Source organism: Salmo salar, unplaced genomic scaffold (genome assembly GCF_905237065.1).
Source record: "Salmo salar unplaced genomic scaffold, Ssal_v3.1, whole genome shotgun sequence".
Taxonomy (NCBI): Eukaryota; Metazoa; Chordata; class Actinopteri; order Salmoniformes; family Salmonidae; genus Salmo; species Salmo salar.
Genome location: NW_025547540.1, coordinates 47,119 through 65,000, shown reverse-complemented (window position 1 = coordinate 65,000; position 17,882 = coordinate 47,119). Strand labels below are relative to the sequence as shown.

The 17,882-nt window shown below is 49.9% G+C and overlaps 1 protein-coding gene across 1 annotated transcript in view; it reads right to left on the bottom strand.

Moving 5' to 3' along the window:
• Nucleotides 1–17,882, bottom strand: part of LOC106599190 (phosphoglucomutase-2) — a gene marked incomplete at its 3' end in the record, with an annotated part of 32,687 nt that overhangs the window by 3,836 nt on the left and 10,969 nt on the right. The window contains 5 exon segments of the mRNA XM_045711333.1: nucleotides 159–339; nucleotides 9,110–9,207; nucleotides 12,344–12,533; nucleotides 14,190–14,383; nucleotides 15,412–15,495. Coding sequence (XP_045567289.1) covers nucleotides 159–339; nucleotides 9,110–9,207; nucleotides 12,344–12,533; nucleotides 14,190–14,383; nucleotides 15,412–15,495 — 747 coding nt within the window.

Here is a 17,882-nt window from a genome sequence, read left to right as displayed (position 1 = left end):
GTGCCCTCATCTCCGACATCATACATACATACATTCATTTATTCATTCATAAAGGATGTAAGATATTGAGATTTGGATACAAAATACCTGAGAATATTGACATGAGGTCTGTTCGTTGAATGTGTGTGTGTGTGTGTGTGTGTGTGTGTGTGTTTTACCTCAAAGTGGAAGCCCTCCTTGAGAGCGATGGCCCGTAGAATCTTAGAGGAGACGGTGGAGGACAGCATGTAGACTGACTTCACGGTCGACTGGTCTGGGTTGGTCTGTATCCAACACCGATAGACCCACCAGCCCAGCAACGCCCCCAACTCATTACCGCTGAACACACGCCACTGACCACTATATATACACACACACACACACACACACACTTTATACACCCACCAGCCCAGCAACGCCCCAACTCATTCCCTACAGACCTCCTACCCCTTCTGTTTCTCAGCAACGCCCCCAACACATTACCAATGATCCCTACAGACCTCCTACCCCTTCTGTTTCTCAGCAACGCCCCAACACATTACCAATGATCCCTACAGACCTCCTACCCCTTCTGTTTCTCAGCAACGCCCCCAACACATTACCAATGATCCCTACAGACCTCCTACCCCTTCTGTTTCTCAGCAACGCCCCCAACACATTACCAATGATCCCTACAGACCTCCTACCCCTTCTGTTTCTCAGCAACGCCCCCAACACATTACCAATGATCCCTACAGACCTCCTACCCCTTCTGTTTCTCAGCAACGCCCCAACACATTACCAATGATCCCTACAGACCTCCTACCCCTTCTGTTTCTCAGCAACGCCCCCCAACACATTACCAATGATCCCTACAGACCTCCTACCCCTTCTGTTTCTCAGCAACGCCCCCAACACATTACCAATGATCCCTACAGACCTCCTACCCCTTCTGTTTCTCAGCAACGCCCCCTAACACATTACCAATGATCCCTACAGACCTCCTACCCCTTCTGTTTCTCAGCAACGCCCCCCAACACATTACCAATGATCCCTACAGACCTCCTACCCCTTCTGTTTCTCAGCAACGCCCCCAACACATTACCAATGATCCCTACAGACCTCCTACCCCTTCTGTTTCTCAGCAACGCCCCCCAACACATTACCAATGATCCCTACAGACCTCCTACCCCTTCTGTTTCTCAGCAACGCCCCCCAACACATTACCAATGATCCCTACAGACCTCCTACCCCTTCTGTTTCTCAGCAACGCCCCCAACACATTACCAATGATCCCTACAGACCTCCTACCCCTTCTGTTTCTCAGCAACGCCCCCAACACATTACCAATGATCCCTACAGACCTCCTACCCCTTCTGTTTCTCAGCAACGCCCCCAACACATTACCAATGATCCCTACAGACCTCCTACCCCTTCTGTTTCTCAGCAACGCCCCCCAACACATTACCAATGATCCCTACAGACCTCCTACCCCTTCTGTTTCTCAGCAACGCCCCCAACACATTACCAATGATCCCTACAGACCTCCTACCCTTCTGTTTCTCAGCAACGCCCCCAACACATTACCAATGATCCCTACAGACCTCCTACCCCTTCTGTTTCTCAGCAACGCCCCAACACATTACCAATGATCCCTACAGACCTCCTACCCCTTCTGTTTCTCAGCAACGCCCCAACACATTACCAATGATCCCTACAGACCTCCTACCCCTTCTGTTTCTCAGCAACGCCCCCAACACATTACCAATGATCCCTACAGACCTCCTACCCCTTCTGTTTCTCAGCAACGCCCCCAACACATTACCAATGATCCCTACAGACCTCCTACCCTTCTGTTTCTCAGCAACGCCCCCCAACACATTACCAATGATCCCTACAGACCTCCTACCCCTTCTGTTTCTCAGCAACGCCCCCAACACATTACCAATGATCCCTACAGACCTCCTACCCCTTCTGTTTCTCAGCAACGCCCCCAACACATTACCAATGATCCCTACAGACCTCCTACCCCTTCTGTTTCTCAGCAACGCCCCCCCAACACATTACCAATGATCCCTACAGACCTCCTACCCCTTCTGTTTCTCAGCAACGCCCCCCAACACATTACCAATGATCCCTACAGACCTCCTACCCCTTCTGTTTCTCAGCAACGCCCCAACACATTACCAATGATCCCTACAGACCTCCTACCCCTTCTGTTTCTCAGCAACGCCCCCAACACATTACCAATGATCCCTACAGACCTCCTACCCCTTCTGTTTCTCAGCAACGCCCCCAACACATTACCAATGATCCCTACAGACCTCCTACCCCTTCTGTTTCTCAGCAACGCCCCCAACACATTACCAATGATCCCTACAGACCTCCTACCCCTTCTGTTTCTCAGCAACGCCCCCCAACACATTACCAATGATCCCTACAGACCTCCTACCCCTTCTGTTTCTCAGCAACGCCCCCAACACATTACCAATGATCCCTACAGACCTCCTACCCCTTCTGTTTCTCAGCAACGCCCCCCAACACATTACCAATGATCCCTACAGACCTCCTACCCCTTCTGTTTCTCAGCAACGCCCCCAACACATTACCAATGATCCCTACAGACCTCCTACCCCTTCTGTTTCTCAGCAACGCCCCCAACACATTACCAATGATCCCTACAGACCTCCTACCCCTTCTGTTTCTCAGCAACGCCCCAACACATTACCAATGATCCCTACAGACCTCCTACCCCTTCTGTTTCTCAGCAACGCCCCCAACACATTACCAATGATCCCTACAGACCTCCTACCCCTTCTGTTTCTCAGCAACGCCCCCAACACATTACCAATGATCCCTACAGACCTCCTACCCCTTCTGTTTCTCAGCAACGCCCCCAACACATTACCAATGATCCCTACAGACCTCCTACCCCTTCTGTTTCTCAGCAACGCCCCCCAACACATTACCAATGATCCCTACAGACCTCCTACCCCTTCTGTTTCTCAGCAACGCCCCCAACACATTACCAATGATCCCTACAGACCTCCTACCCCTTCTGTTTCTCAGCAACGCCCCCAACACATTACCAATGATCCCTACAGACCTCCTACCCCTTCTGTTTCTCAGCAACGCCCCCCAACACATTACCAATGATCCCTACAGACCTCCTACCCCTTCTGTTTCTCAGCAACGCCCCCAACACATTACCAATGATCCCTACAGACCTCCTACCCCTTCTGTTTCTCAGCAACGCCCCCCAACACATTACCAATGATCCCTACAGACCTCCTACCCCTTCTGTTTCTCAGCAACGCCCCCCAACACATTACCAATGATCCCTACAGACCTCCTACCCCTTCTGTTTCTCAGCAACGCCCCCAACACATTACCAATGATCCCTACAGACCTCCTACCCCTTCTGTTTCTCAGCAACGCCCCCAACACATTACCAATGATCCCTACAGACCTCCTACCCCTTCTGTTTCTCAGCAACGCCCCAACACATTACCAATGATCCCTACAGACCTCCTACCCCTTCTGTTTCTCAGCAACGCCCCAACACATTACCAATGATCCCTACAGACCTCCTACCCCTTCTGTTTCTCAGCAACGCCCCCCAACACATTACCAATGATCCCTACAGACCTCCTACCCCTTCTGTTTCTCAGCAACGCCCCCAACACATTACCAATGATCCCTACAGACCTCCTACCCCTTCTGTTTCTCAGCAACGCCCCCAACACATTACCAATGATCCCTACAGACCTCCTACCCCTTCTGTTTCTCAGCAACGCCCCCAACACATTACCAATGATCCCTACAGACCTCCTACCCCTTCTGTTTCTCAGCAACGCCCCCAACACATTACCAATGATCCCTACAGACCTCCTACCCCTTCTGTTTCTCAGCAACGCCCCCAACACATTACCAATGATCCCTACAGACCTCCTACCCCTTCTGTTTCTCAGCAACGCCCCAACACATTACCAATGATCCCTACAGACCTCCTACCCCTTCTGTTTCTCAGCAACGCCCCCAACACATTACCAATGATCCCTACAGACCTCCTACCCCTTCTGTTTCTCAGCAACGCCCCCAACACATTACCAATGATCCCTACAGACCTCCTACCCCTTCTGTTTCTCAGCAACGCCCCCAACACATTACCAATGATCCCTACAGACCTCCTACCCCTTCTGTTTCTCAGCAACGCCCCCCAACACATTACCAATGATCCCTACAGACCTCCTACCCCTTCTGTTTCTCAGCAACGCCCCCAACACATTACCAATGATCCCTACAGACCTCCTACCCCTTCTGTTTCTCAGCAACGCCCCCAACACATTACCAATGATCCCTACAGACCTCCTACCCCTTCTGTTTCTCAGCAACGCCCCCAACACATTACCAATGATCCCTACAGACCTCCTACCCCTTCTGTTTCTCAGCAACGCCCCCAACACATTACCAATGATCCCTACAGACCTCCTACCCCTTCTGTTTCTCAGCAACGCCCCCAACACATTACCAATGATCCCTACAGACCTCCTACCCCTTCTGTTTCTCAGCAACGCCCCCCAACACATTACCAATGATCCCTACAGACCTCCTACCCCTTCTGTTTCTCAGCAACGCCCCCAACACATTACCAATGATCCCTACAGACCTCCTACCCCTTCTGTTTCTCAGCAACGCCCCCAACACATTACCAATGATCCCTACAGACCTCCTACCCCTTCTGTTTCTCAGCAACGCCCCCAACACATTACCAATGATCCCTACAGACCTCCTACCCCTTCTGTTTCTCAGCAACGCCCCCCAACACATTACCAATGATCCCTACAGACCTCCTACCCCTTCTGTTTCTCAGCAACGCCCCCAACACATTACCAATGATCCCTACAGACCTCCTACCCCTTCTGTTTCTCAGCAACGCCCCCAACACATTACCAATGATCCCTACAGACCTCCTACCCCTTCTGTTTCTCAGCAACGCCCCCAACACATTACCAATGATCCCTACAGACCTCCTACCCCTTCTGTTTCTCAGCAACGCCCCCCAACACATTACCAATGATCCCTACAGACCTCCTACCCCTTCTGTTTCTCAGCAACGCCCCCCAACACATTACCAATGATCCCTACAGACCTCCTACCCCTTCTGTTTCTCAGCAACGCCCCCAACACATTACCAATGATCCCTACAGACCTCCTACCCCTTCTGTTTCTCAGCAACGCCCCCCAACACATTACCAATGATCCCTACAGACCTCCTACCCCTTCTGTTTCTCAGCAACGCCCCCAACACATTACCAATGATCCCTACAGACCTCCTACCCCTTCTGTTTCTCAGCAACGCCCCCCAACACATTACCAATGATCCCTACAGACCTCCTACCCCTTCTGTTTCTCAGCAACGCCCCCAACACATTACCAATGATCCCTACAGACCTCCTACCCCTTCTGTTTCTCAGCAACGCCCCCAACACATTACCAATGATCCCTACAGACCTCCTACCCCTTCTGTTTCTCAGCAACGCCCCCAACACATTACCAATGATCCCTACAGACCTCCTACCCCTTCTGTTTCTCAGCAACGCCCCCAACACATTACCAATGATCCCTACAGACCTCCTACCCCTTCTGTTTCTCAGCAACGCCCCCAACACATTACCAATGATCCCTACAGACCTCCTACCCCTTCTGTTTCTCAGCAACGCCCCCCAACACATTACCAATGATCCCTACAGACCTCCTACCCCTTCTGTTTCTCAGCAACGCCCCCAACACATTACCAATGATCCCTACAGACCTCCTACCCCTTCTGTTTCTCAGCAACGCCCCCAACACATTACCAATGATCCCTACAGACCTCCTACCCCTTCTGTTTCTCAGCAACGCCCCCAACACATTACCAATGATCCCTACAGACCTCCTACCCCTTCTGTTTCTCAGCAACGCCCCCAACACATTACCAATGATCCCTACAGACCTCCTACCCCTTCTGTTTCTCAGCAACGCCCCCAACACATTACCAATGATCCCTACAGACCTCCTACCCCTTCTGTTTCTCAGCAACGCCCCCAACACATTACCAATGATCCCTACAGACCTCCTACCCCTTCTGTTTCTCAGCAACGCCCCCCAACACATTACCAATGATCCCTACAGACCTCCTACCCCTTCTGTTTCTCAGCAACGCCCCCAACACATTACCAATGATCCCTACAGACCTCCTACCCCTTCTGTTTCTCAGCAACGCCCCCAACACATTACCAATGATCCCTACAGACCTCCTACCCCTTCTGTTTCTCAGCAACGCCCCCCAACACATTACCAATGATCCCTACAGACCTCCTACCCCTTCTGTTTCTCAGCAACGCCCCCAACACATTACCAATGATCCCTACAGACCTCCTACCCCTTCTGTTTCTCAGCAACGCCCCCAACACATTACCAATGATCCCTACAGACCTCCTACCCCTTCTGTTTCTCAGCAACGCCCCCCAACACATTACCAATGATCCCTACAGACCTCCTACCCCTTCTGTTTCTCAGCAACGCCCCCCAACACATTACCAATGATCCCTACAGACCTCCTACCCCTTCTGTTTCTCAGCAACGCCCCCCCAACACATTACCAATGATCCCTACAGACCTCCTACCCCTTCTGTTTCTCAGCAACGCCCCCAACACATTACCAATGATCCCTACAGACCTCCTACCCCTTCTGTTTCTCAGCAACGCCCCCAACACATTACCAATGATCCCTACAGACCTCCTACCCCTTCTGTTTCTCAGCAACGCCCCCAACACATTACCAATGATCCCTACAGACCTCCTACCCCTTCTGTTTCTCAGCAACGCCCCCAACACATTACCAATGATCCCTACAGACCTCCTACCCCTTCTGTTTCTCAGCAACGCCCCCCAACACATTACCAATGATCCCTACAGACCTCCTACCCCTTCTGTTTCTCAGCAACGCCCCCAACACATTACCAATGATCCCTACAGACCTCCTACCCCTTCTGTTTCTCAGCAACGCCCCCAACACATTACCAATGATCCCTACAGACCTCCTACCCCTTCTGTTTCTCAGCAACGCCCCCAACACATTACCAATGATCCCTACAGACCTCCTACCCCTTCTGTTTCTCAGCAACGCCCCCAACACATTACCAATGATCCCTACAGACCTCCTACCCCTTCTGTTTCTCAGCAACGCCCCCCAACACATTACCAATGATCCCTACAGACCTCCTACCCCTTCTGTTTCTCAGCAACGCCCCCCAACACATTACCAATGATCCCTACAGACCTCCTACCCCTTCTGTTTCTCAGCAACGCCCCCCAACACATTACCAATGATCCCTACAGACCTCCTACCCCTTCTGTTTCTCAGCAACGCCCCCCAACACATTACCAATGATCCCTACAGACCTCCTACCCCTTCTGTTTCTCAGCAACGCCCCCCAACACATTACCAATGATCCCTACAGACCTCCTACCCCTTCTGTTTCTCAGCAACGCCCCCCCAACACATTACCAATGATCCCTACAGACCTCCTACCCCTTCTGTTTCTCAGCAACGCCCCCAACACATTACCAATGATCCCTACAGACCTCCTACCCCTTCTGTTTCTCAGCAACGCCCCCAACACATTACCAATGATCCCTACAGACCTCCTACCCCTTCTGTTTCTCAGCAACGCCCCCCAACACATTACCAATGATCCCTACAGACCTCCTACCCCTTCTGTTTCTCAGCAACGCCCCCAACACATTACCAATGATCCCTACAGACCTCCTACCCCTTCTGTTTCTCAGCAACACCCCCCAACACATTACCAATGATCCCTACAGACCTCCTACCCCTTCTGTTTCTTAGCAACGCCCCCCCAACACATTACCAATGATCCCTACAGACCTCCTACCCCTTCTGTTTCTCAGCAACGCCCCCCAACACATTACCAATGATCCCTACAGACCTCCTACCCCTTCTGTTTCTCAGCAACGCCCCCAACACATTACCAATGATCCCTACAGACCTCCTACCCCTTCTGTTTCTCAGCAACGCCCCCCAACACATTACCAATGATCCCTACAGACCTCCTACCCCTTCTGTTTCTCAGCAACGCCCCCCCAACACATTACCAATGATCCCTACAGACCTCCTACCCCTTCTGTTTCTCAGCAACGCCCCCAACACATTACCAATGATCCCTACAGACCTCCTACCCCTTCTGTTTCTCAGCAACGCCCCCCCAACACATTACCAATGATCCCTACAGACCTCCTACCCCTTCTGTTTCTCAGCAACGCCCCCAACACATTACCAATGATCCCTACAGACCTCCTACCCCTTCTGTTTCTCAGCAACGCCCCCAACACATTACCAATGATCCCTACAGACCTCCTACCCCTTCTGTTTCTCAGCAACGCCCCCAACACATTACCAATGATCCCTACAGGCCTCCTACCCCTTCTGTTTCTCAGCAACGCCCCCAACACATTACCAATGATCCCTACAGACCTCCTACCCCTTCTGTTTCTCAGCAACGCCCCCAACACATTACCAATGATCCCTACAGACCTCCTACCCCTTCTGTTTCTCAGCAACGCCCCCAACACATTACCAATGATCCCTACAGACCTCCTACCCCTTCTGTTTCTCAGCAACGCCCCCAACACATTACCAATGATCCCTACAGACCTCCTACCCCTTCTGTTTCTCAGCAACGCCCCCAACACATTACCAATGATCCCTACAGACCTCCTACCCCTTCTGTTTCTCAGCAACGCCCCCAACACATTACCAATGATCCCTACAGACCTCCTACCCCTTCTGTTTCTCAGCAACGCCCCCAACACATTACCAATGATCCCTACAGACCTCCTACCCCTTCTGTTTCTCAGCAACGCCCCCAACACATTACCAATGATCCCTACAGACCTCCTACCCCTTCTGTTTCTCAGCAACGCCCCCCCCAACACATTACCAATGATCCCTACAGACCTCCTACCCCTTCTGTTTCTCAGCAACGCCCCCCCAACACATTACCAATGATCCCTACAGGCCTCCTACCCCTTCTGTTTCTCAGCAACGCCCCCAACACATTACCAATGATCCCTACAGACCTCCTACCCCTTCTGTTTCTCAGCGATGGCCAGTCGATCAGCATCAGGGTCGTTGGCCAGAACGACAGTAGCTCCCTCCCTCTCCGCCAGGGCAAACGACAGGGTCTGCAGGACGGACACACACACACAAACCGTTAAAACACACACACACACACACACACACACACACACACACACCCTTCCAGTGGTATCACAGTTGGAAAGCGGAGATAATAATTAGATGTCTAGTCTGTAGTCGGCTTATAGTGAATGGACTACATCCAGCTTCAGTCAGACAAAACAGGGGAACAATGAAAAAAAACACAAATGTGATTTAAAACACCGTCTCTGATTTAACTAAAGGGATGAGACTTAAAAACCAGGGTAGACCGTTGCAAAGGGGTGGTCACGTTACGTTATGACACCGTGTTGTCCAGGATTGAGACTAGCTCTATATTACAGGGTTGATATGACTGACCAGGACCCCCTTCCTCAGGGTTGATATGACTGACCAGGACCCCCTTCCCTTCCTCAGGGTTGATATGACTGACCAGGACCCCCTTCCCTTCCTCAGGGTTGATATGACTGACCAGGACCCCCTTCCCTTCCTCAGGGTTGATATGACTGACCAGGACCCCCTTCCCTTCCTCAGGGTTGATATGACTGACCAGGACCCCCTTCCTCAGGGTTGATATGACTGACCAGGACCCCCTTCCCTTCCTCAGGGTTGATATGACTGACCAGGACCCCCTTCCCTTCCTCAGGGTTGATATGACTGACCAGGACCCCCTTCCTCAGGGTTGATATGACTGACCAGGACCCCCTTCCTCAGGGTTGATATGACTGACCAGGACCCCCTTCCCTTCCTCAGGGTTGATATGACTGACCAGGACCCCCTTCCTCAGGGTTGATATGACTGACCAGGACCCCCTTCCTCAGGGTTGATATGACTGACCAGGACCCCCTTCCCTTCCTCAGGGTTGATATGACTGACCAGGACCCCCTTCCTCCAGGGTTGATATGACTGACCAGGACCCCCTTCCCTCCAGGGTTGATATGACTGACCAGGACCCCCTTCCTCCCAGGGTTGATATGACTGACCAGGACCCCCTTCCCTTCCTCGGGGTTGATATGACTGACCAGGACCCCCTTCCCTTCCTCGGGGTTGATATGACTGACCAGGACCCCCTTCCCTTCCTCAGGGTTGATATGACTGACCAGGACCCCCTTCCCTTCCTCGGGGTTGATATGACTGACCAGGACCCCCTTCCCTTCCTCAGGGTTGATATGACTGACCAGGACCCCCTTCCCTTCCTCAGGGTTGATATGACTGACCAGGACCCCCTTCCCTTCCTCAGGGTTGATATGACTGACCAGGACCCCCTTCCTCAGGGTTGATATGACTGACCAGGACCCCCTTCCCTTCCTCAGGGTTGATATGACTGACCAGGACCCCCTTCCTCAGGGTTGATATGACTGACCAGGACCCCCTTCCCTTCCTCAGGGTTGATATGACTGACCAGGACCCCCTTCCCGTCCTCAGGGTTGATATGACTGACCAGGACCCCCTTCCTTCCTCAGGGTTGATATGACTGACCAGGACCCCCTTCCCTTCCTCAGGGTTGATATGACTGACCAGGACCCCCTTCCTCAGGGTTGATATGACTGACCAGGACCCCCTTCCTCAGGGTTGATATGACTGACCAGGACCCCCTTCCTCAGGGTTGATATGACTGACCAGGACCCCCTTCCCTTCCTCAGGGTTGATATGACTGACCAGGACCCCCTTCCCTTCCTCAGGGTTGATATGACTGACCAGGACCCCCTTCCCTTCCTCAGGGTTGATATGACTGACCAGGACCCCCTTCCTCAGGGTTGATATGACTGACCAGGACCCCCTTCCCTTCCTCAGGGTTGATATGACTGACCAGGACCCCCTTCCCTTCCTCAGGGTTGATATGACTGACCAGGACCCCCCTTCCTCTCAGGGTTGATATGACTGACCAGGACCCCCCTTCCCTTCAGGGTTGATATGACTGACCAGGACCCCCCTTCCTCAGGGTTGATATGACTGACCAGGACCCCCTTCCCTTCCTCAGGGTTGATATGACTGACCAGGACCCCCTTCCCTTCCTCAGGGTTGATATGACTGACCAGGACCCCCTTCCCTTCCTCAGGGTTGATATGACTGACCAGGACCCCCTTCCCTTCCTCAGGGTTGATATGACTGACCAGGACCCCCTTCCCTTCCTCAGGGTTGATATGACTGACCAGGACCCCCTTCCCTTCCTCAGGGTTGATATGACTGACCAGGACCCCCTTCCCTTCCTCAGGGTTGATATGACTGACCAGGACCCCCTTCCCTTCCTCAGGGTTGATATGACTGACCAGGACCCCCTTCCTCAGGGTTGATATGACTGACCAGGACCCCCCTTCCTCAGGGTTGATATGACTGACCAGGACCCCCTTCCTCAGGGTTGATATGACTGACCAGGACCCCCTTCCCTTCCTCAGGGTTGATATGACTGACCAGGACCCCCTTCCCTTCCTCAGGGTTGATATGACTGACCAGGACCCCCTTCCTCCCAGGGTTGATATGACTGACCAGGACCCCCTTCCCTTCCTCAGGGTTGATATGACTGACCAGGACCCCCTTCCTCCAGGGTTGATATGACTGACCAGGACCCCCTTCCCTTCTCAGGGTTGATATGACTGACCAGGACCCCCTTCCCTTCCTCAGGGTTGATATGACTGACCAGGACCCCCTTCCCTTCCTCAGGGTTGATATGACTGACCAGGACCCCCTTCCCTTCCTCAGGGTTGATATGACTGACCAGGACCCCCCTTCCCTCCCAGGGTTGATATGACTGACCAGGACCCCCTTCCCTTCCTCAGGGTTGATATGACTGACCAGGACCCCCTTCCCTTCCTCAGGGTTGATATGACTGACCAGGACCCCCTTCCCTTCCTCAGGGTTGATATGACTGACCAGGACCCCCTTCCCTTCCTCAGGGTTGATATGACTGACCAGGACCCCCTTCCCTTCCTCAGGGTTGATATGACTGACCAGGACCCCCTTCCCTTCCTCAGGGTTGATATGACTGACCAGGACCCCCTTCCCTTCCTCAGGGTTGATATGACTGACCAGGACCCCCTTCCCTTCCTCAGGGTTGATATGACTGACCAGGACCCCCTTCCCTTCCTCGGGGTTGATATGACTGACCAGGACCCCCTTCCCTTCCTCAGGGTTGATATGACTGACCAGGACCCCCTTCCCTTCCTCGGGGTTGGGGTATTTGACGGTGGGGAACTCAGGGTCGGGGTCTTTCTGCTCCTCTACGGCGTACGGGGGTCGGAGGTCAAAGGCCTTGAAAGCCGATTGGACGAAGGCGTGTCCGACTCCGTGCACGGAAGTGTGGACGATCTTCACCTCTGAACTCTTGTTGATGTCCCTGAAAGGCAGGGGAGACGGGGGGTTAGAGGAGGAGACGGGGGTTAGAGGGGTTAGAGGGGAGACGGGGGTTAGAGGGGAGACGGGGGTTAGAGGGGGGTTAGAGGGGAGACAGGGGTTAGAGGGGAGTTAGAGGAGAGACGGGGGTTAGAGGAGAGACGGGGTTAGAGGGGAGACGGGGGGTTAGAGGGGGGTTAGAGGGGAGACGGGGGGTTAGAGGAGAGACGGGGGTTAGAGGGGAGACGGGGGTTAGAGGGGGTTAGAGGAGAGACGGGGTTAGAGGGGGTTAGAGGGGAGAGGGGGTTAGAGGAGAGACGGGGGTTAGAGGGGGTTAGAGGGGAGAGGGGGTTAGAGGGGGTTAGAGGAGAGACGGGGTTAGAGGGGAGACGGGGGTTAGAGGAGAGACGGGGGTTAGAGGGGAGACGGGGGTTAGAGGGGGGTTAGAGGAGAGACGGGGTTAGAGGGGGTTAGAGGGGAGAGGGGGTTAGAGGAGAGACGGGGGTTAGAGGGGGTTAGAGGGGAGAGGGGGTTAGAGGAGAGACGAGGGGTTAGAGGAGAGACGGGGGTTAGAGGGGAGACGGGGGTTAGAGGAGAGACGGGGGTTAGAGGAGAGACGGGGGGTTAGAGGAGAGACGGGGGTTAGAGGGGAGACGGGGGTTAGAGGGGGGTTAGAGGGGAGACGGGGTTAGAGGAGAGACGGGGTTAGAGGGGAGACGGGGGGTTAGAGGGGGTTAGAGGGGAGAGGGGGGTTAGAGGAGAGACGGGGGTTAGAGGGGGTTAGAGGAGAGACGGGGTTAGAGGGGAGACGGGGGTTAGAGGAGAGACGGGGGTTAGAGGGGGTTAGAGGGGAGACGGGGGTTAGAGGGAGACGGGGTTAGAGGGTTAGAGGAGAGACGGGGGTTAGAGGGGAGACGGGGTTAGAGGAGAGACGGGGTTAGAGGGGTTCGAGGAGAGGGGGTTAGAGGAGAGACGGGGGTTAGAGGAGAGACGGGGTTAGAGGGGGTTAGAGGAGAGACGGGGGTTAGAGGAGAGACGGGGGTTAGAGGGGGTTAGAGGAGAGACGGGGTTAGAGGAGACGACGGGGTTAGAGGGGAGACGGGGTTAGAGGGGAGACGGGGGTTAGAGGGGAGACGGGGTTAGAGGGGGTTAGAGGAGACGGGGTTAGAGAGGAGGGGGTTAGAGGAGAGCGGGGGTTAGAGGAGAGACGGGGGTTAGAGGGGAGACGGGGTTAGAGGAGAGACGGGGTTAGAGGAGAGACGGGGTTAGAGGGGGGTTAGAGGGTTAGAGGAGAGACGGGGGGTTAGAGGAGAGACGGGGTTGGAGGAGGCTTAGAGGGGGACGGCTGTTACCTGTGGTGACAGTGCTGCTGGATGGTCCGGTAGTACTCTGTTACCTGTGGTGACAGTGCTGCTGGATGGTCCGGTAGTACTCTGTTACCTGTGGTGACAGTGCTGCTGGATGGTCCGGTAGTACTCTGTTACCTGTGGTGACAGTGCTGCTGGATGGTCCGGTAGTACTCTGTTACCTGTGGTGACAGTGCTGCTGGATGGTCCGGTAGTACTCTGTTACCTGTGGTGACAGTGCTGCTGGATGGTCCGGTAGTACTCTGTTACCTGTGGTGACAGTGCTGCTGGATGGTCCGGTAGTACTCTGTTACCTGTGGTGACAGTGCTGCTGGATGGTCCGGTAGTACTCTGTGTGAATGTTTTGGTACGGGTCCTTCAGCAGAGGGCTGTGAGAGAGACAGGTGATGTCCCAGGACTCAGGCCAGGGCTCCAGGTTAGCCTCGATGGCTACAGAGATACCCTTATCATGGGGAGGCACGATCTGGGCTCCGTTCTCCCAGTACACCTGAGAGACGGGGAGGGGGAGAGAGACAGGGAGAGTGGGGAGGGGGAGAGAGAGAGAGAGACAGGGAGGGGGAGAGAGGGAGGGGGAGAGAGAGACAGGGAGGGGGAGAGAGGGAGGGGAGAGAGAGAGACAGGGAGGGGGGAGAGAGACAGGGAGAGGGAGAGGGGGTGAGAGAGAGACAGGGAGGGCGTGGGAGAGAGAGGGAGGGGAGAGAGGGAGGGAGGGAGAGAGAGAGAGACTACTTTACTCTGGTCTAATCCACCTAGAAACAGCTCAACAGAAACAGACCAGTACACCTGAGACTGACAAACCACCGACCTGATCAATCAATAACACAATCAATAACATAATCAATAACATAATCAATAACATAATAACATAATCAATAACATAATAACATAATCAATAACATAATCAATAACATAATAACATAATCAATAACATAATAACATAATCAATAACATAATCAATAACATAATCAATAACATAATAACATAATCAATAACATAATCAATAACATAATCAATAACATAATAACATAATCAATAACATAATCAATAAGATAATCAATAACATAATAACATAATCAATAACATAATCAATAACATAATAACATAATCAATAACATAATCAATAACATAATAACATAATCAATAACATAATCAATAACATAATAACATAATCAATAAGATAATCAATAACATAATAACATAATCAATAACATAATCAATAAGATAATCAATAACATAATCCAATAACATAATCAATAAGATAATCAATAACATAATAAACATAATCAATAAGATAATAACATAATCAATAACATAATCAATAAGATAATCAATAAGATAATCAATAAGATAATAACATAATCAATACCATAATCAATAACATAATCAATAACATAATCAATAAGATAATCAATAACATAATAACATAATCAATAACATAATCAATAAGATAATCAATAACAATCAATAAGATAATAACATAATCAATAACATAATCAATAAGATAATGATAGTTACCTTGTAGCCGTTGTCCTGTTTGGGGTTGTGGGAGGCGGTTACCATGACGCCAGCACACAGACCCAGATGAGACACAGCGAAGGGCTGGAGAGAGGGAACAGTCACACACACACACACACACACACACACACACACACACACACACACACACACACACACACACACACACACACACACACACACCAGTTTATTAATATAGGAGAGGATTATGAAGCCAAAAAGCTTCCCTGGTAAACACCTGGCTGAGTAAAGGAACGGCCCACTAGCCAGACCTGAGCCCATGTGACCTGAGCCCAGCCCATGTGACCTGAGCCCATGTGACCTGAGCCCATGTGACCTGAGCCCATGTGACGTGTGACCATGTGACGTGAGACCGAGCCCATGTGACGTGAGACCATGTGACGTGAGCCCATGTGACGTGAGCCCATGTGACGTGAGCCCATGTGACGTGAGCCCATGTGACGGTGAGCCCATGTGACGGTGAGCATGATCGAAGAATGGCCCGCTCCGATTGGCTCAGAGATTTTATTTTTTGGAAGAGATCCCAGATTGGCTTGATCCCAGGGCCAGAGATATCAGTGTGTGTGTGTGTGTGTGTGTGTGTGTGTGTGTGTGTGTGTGTGTGTGTGTGTGTGTCTGTCTGTGTCTGTCTGTCTGTTTATTGTACCCTGCAAACAGCAAAGTAACAATGCAAAATAACTCTCCAGAGATACCGGTGAAAGGTCAACTTAAGACTCCGCCTGGTAAAAGCGTGGGAAGTCTAGTGTGTTCTTATACCTGGACCTTTACTCTGAAGAAAGTTTACCTGATTCCAGGGATCAGACTCGATTGGTTGCTATTATTACTTATTGTGTTTATCATCAACATTTAAGGGTCAGTGGAACCACAATTAGGAGTCTGATTTCCCAGAGAGGCAAGCCCATGTTTCAGCCATGTAGCCACGACGCTACATTAGTTAGACTACAGGTGATAATGCAGAGAAGACAAACAGGCGTGTTATTATATAAACAGGCGTGTTATTATATAAACAGGCGTGTTATTATATAAACAGGTGTGTTATTATATTAAACAGGCGTGTTATTATATAAACGGGTGTGTTATTATATAAACAGGTGTGTTATTATATATATAAACAGGCGTGTTATTATATAAACAGGTGTGTTATTATATTATATAAACAGGCGTGTTATTATATAAACAGGTGTGTTATTATATAAACGGGCGTGTTATTATATAAACAGGCGTGTTATTATATAAACAGGTGTGTTATTATATTATATAAACAGGCGTGTTATTATATAAACAGGTGTGTTATTATATAAACGGGCGTGTTATTATATAAACAGGCGTGTTATTATATAAACAGGTGTGTTATTATATAAACAGGTGTGTTATTATATAAACAGGCGTGTTATTATATAAACAGGTGTGTTATTATATAAACAGGTGTGTTATTATATAAACAGGTGTGTTATTATATAAACAGGTGTGTTATTATATAAACAGGCGTGTTATTATATAAACAGGTGTGTTATTATATAAACAGGTGTGTTATTATATAAACAGGTGTGTTATTATATAAACAGGCGTGTTATTATATAAACAGGCGTGTTATTATATTATATAAACAGGTGTGTTATTATATTATATAAACAGGTGTGTTATTATATAAACGGGCGTGTTATTATATAAACAGGTGTGTTATTATATAAACAGGTGTGTTATTATATAAACAGGCGTGTTATTATATTATATAAACGGGTGTGTTATTATATAAACAGGCGTGTTATTATATAAACAGGTGTGTTATTATATTATATAAACAGGCGTGTTATTATATAAACAGGTGTGTTATTATATAAACAGGTGTGTTATTATATAAACAGGTGTGTTATTATATTATATAAACGGGCGTGTTATTATATAAACAGGTGTGTTATTATATTATATAAACAGGTGTGTTATTATATAAACAGGCGTGTTATTATATTATATAAACGGGTGTGTTATTATATAAACAGGCGTGTTATTATATAAACAGGTGTGTTATTATATTATATAAACAGGCGTGTTATTATATAAACAGGTGTGTTATTATATAAACAGGTGTGTTATTATATAAACAGGTGTGTTATTATATTATATAAACGGGCGTGTTATTATATAAACAGGTGTGTTATTATATTATATAAACAGGTGTGTTATTATATAAACAGGTGTGTTATTATATTATATAAACAGGTGTGTTATTATATTATATAAACAGGTGTGTTATTATATTATATAAACAGGTGTGTTATTATATTATATAAACAGGTGTGTTATTATATTATATAAACAGGCGTGTTATTATATAAACGGGTGTGTTATTATATAAACAGGCGTGTTATTATACAAACAGGCGTGTTATTATATAAACAGGCGTGTTATTATATAAACGGGTGTGTTATTATATAAACGGGCGTGTTATT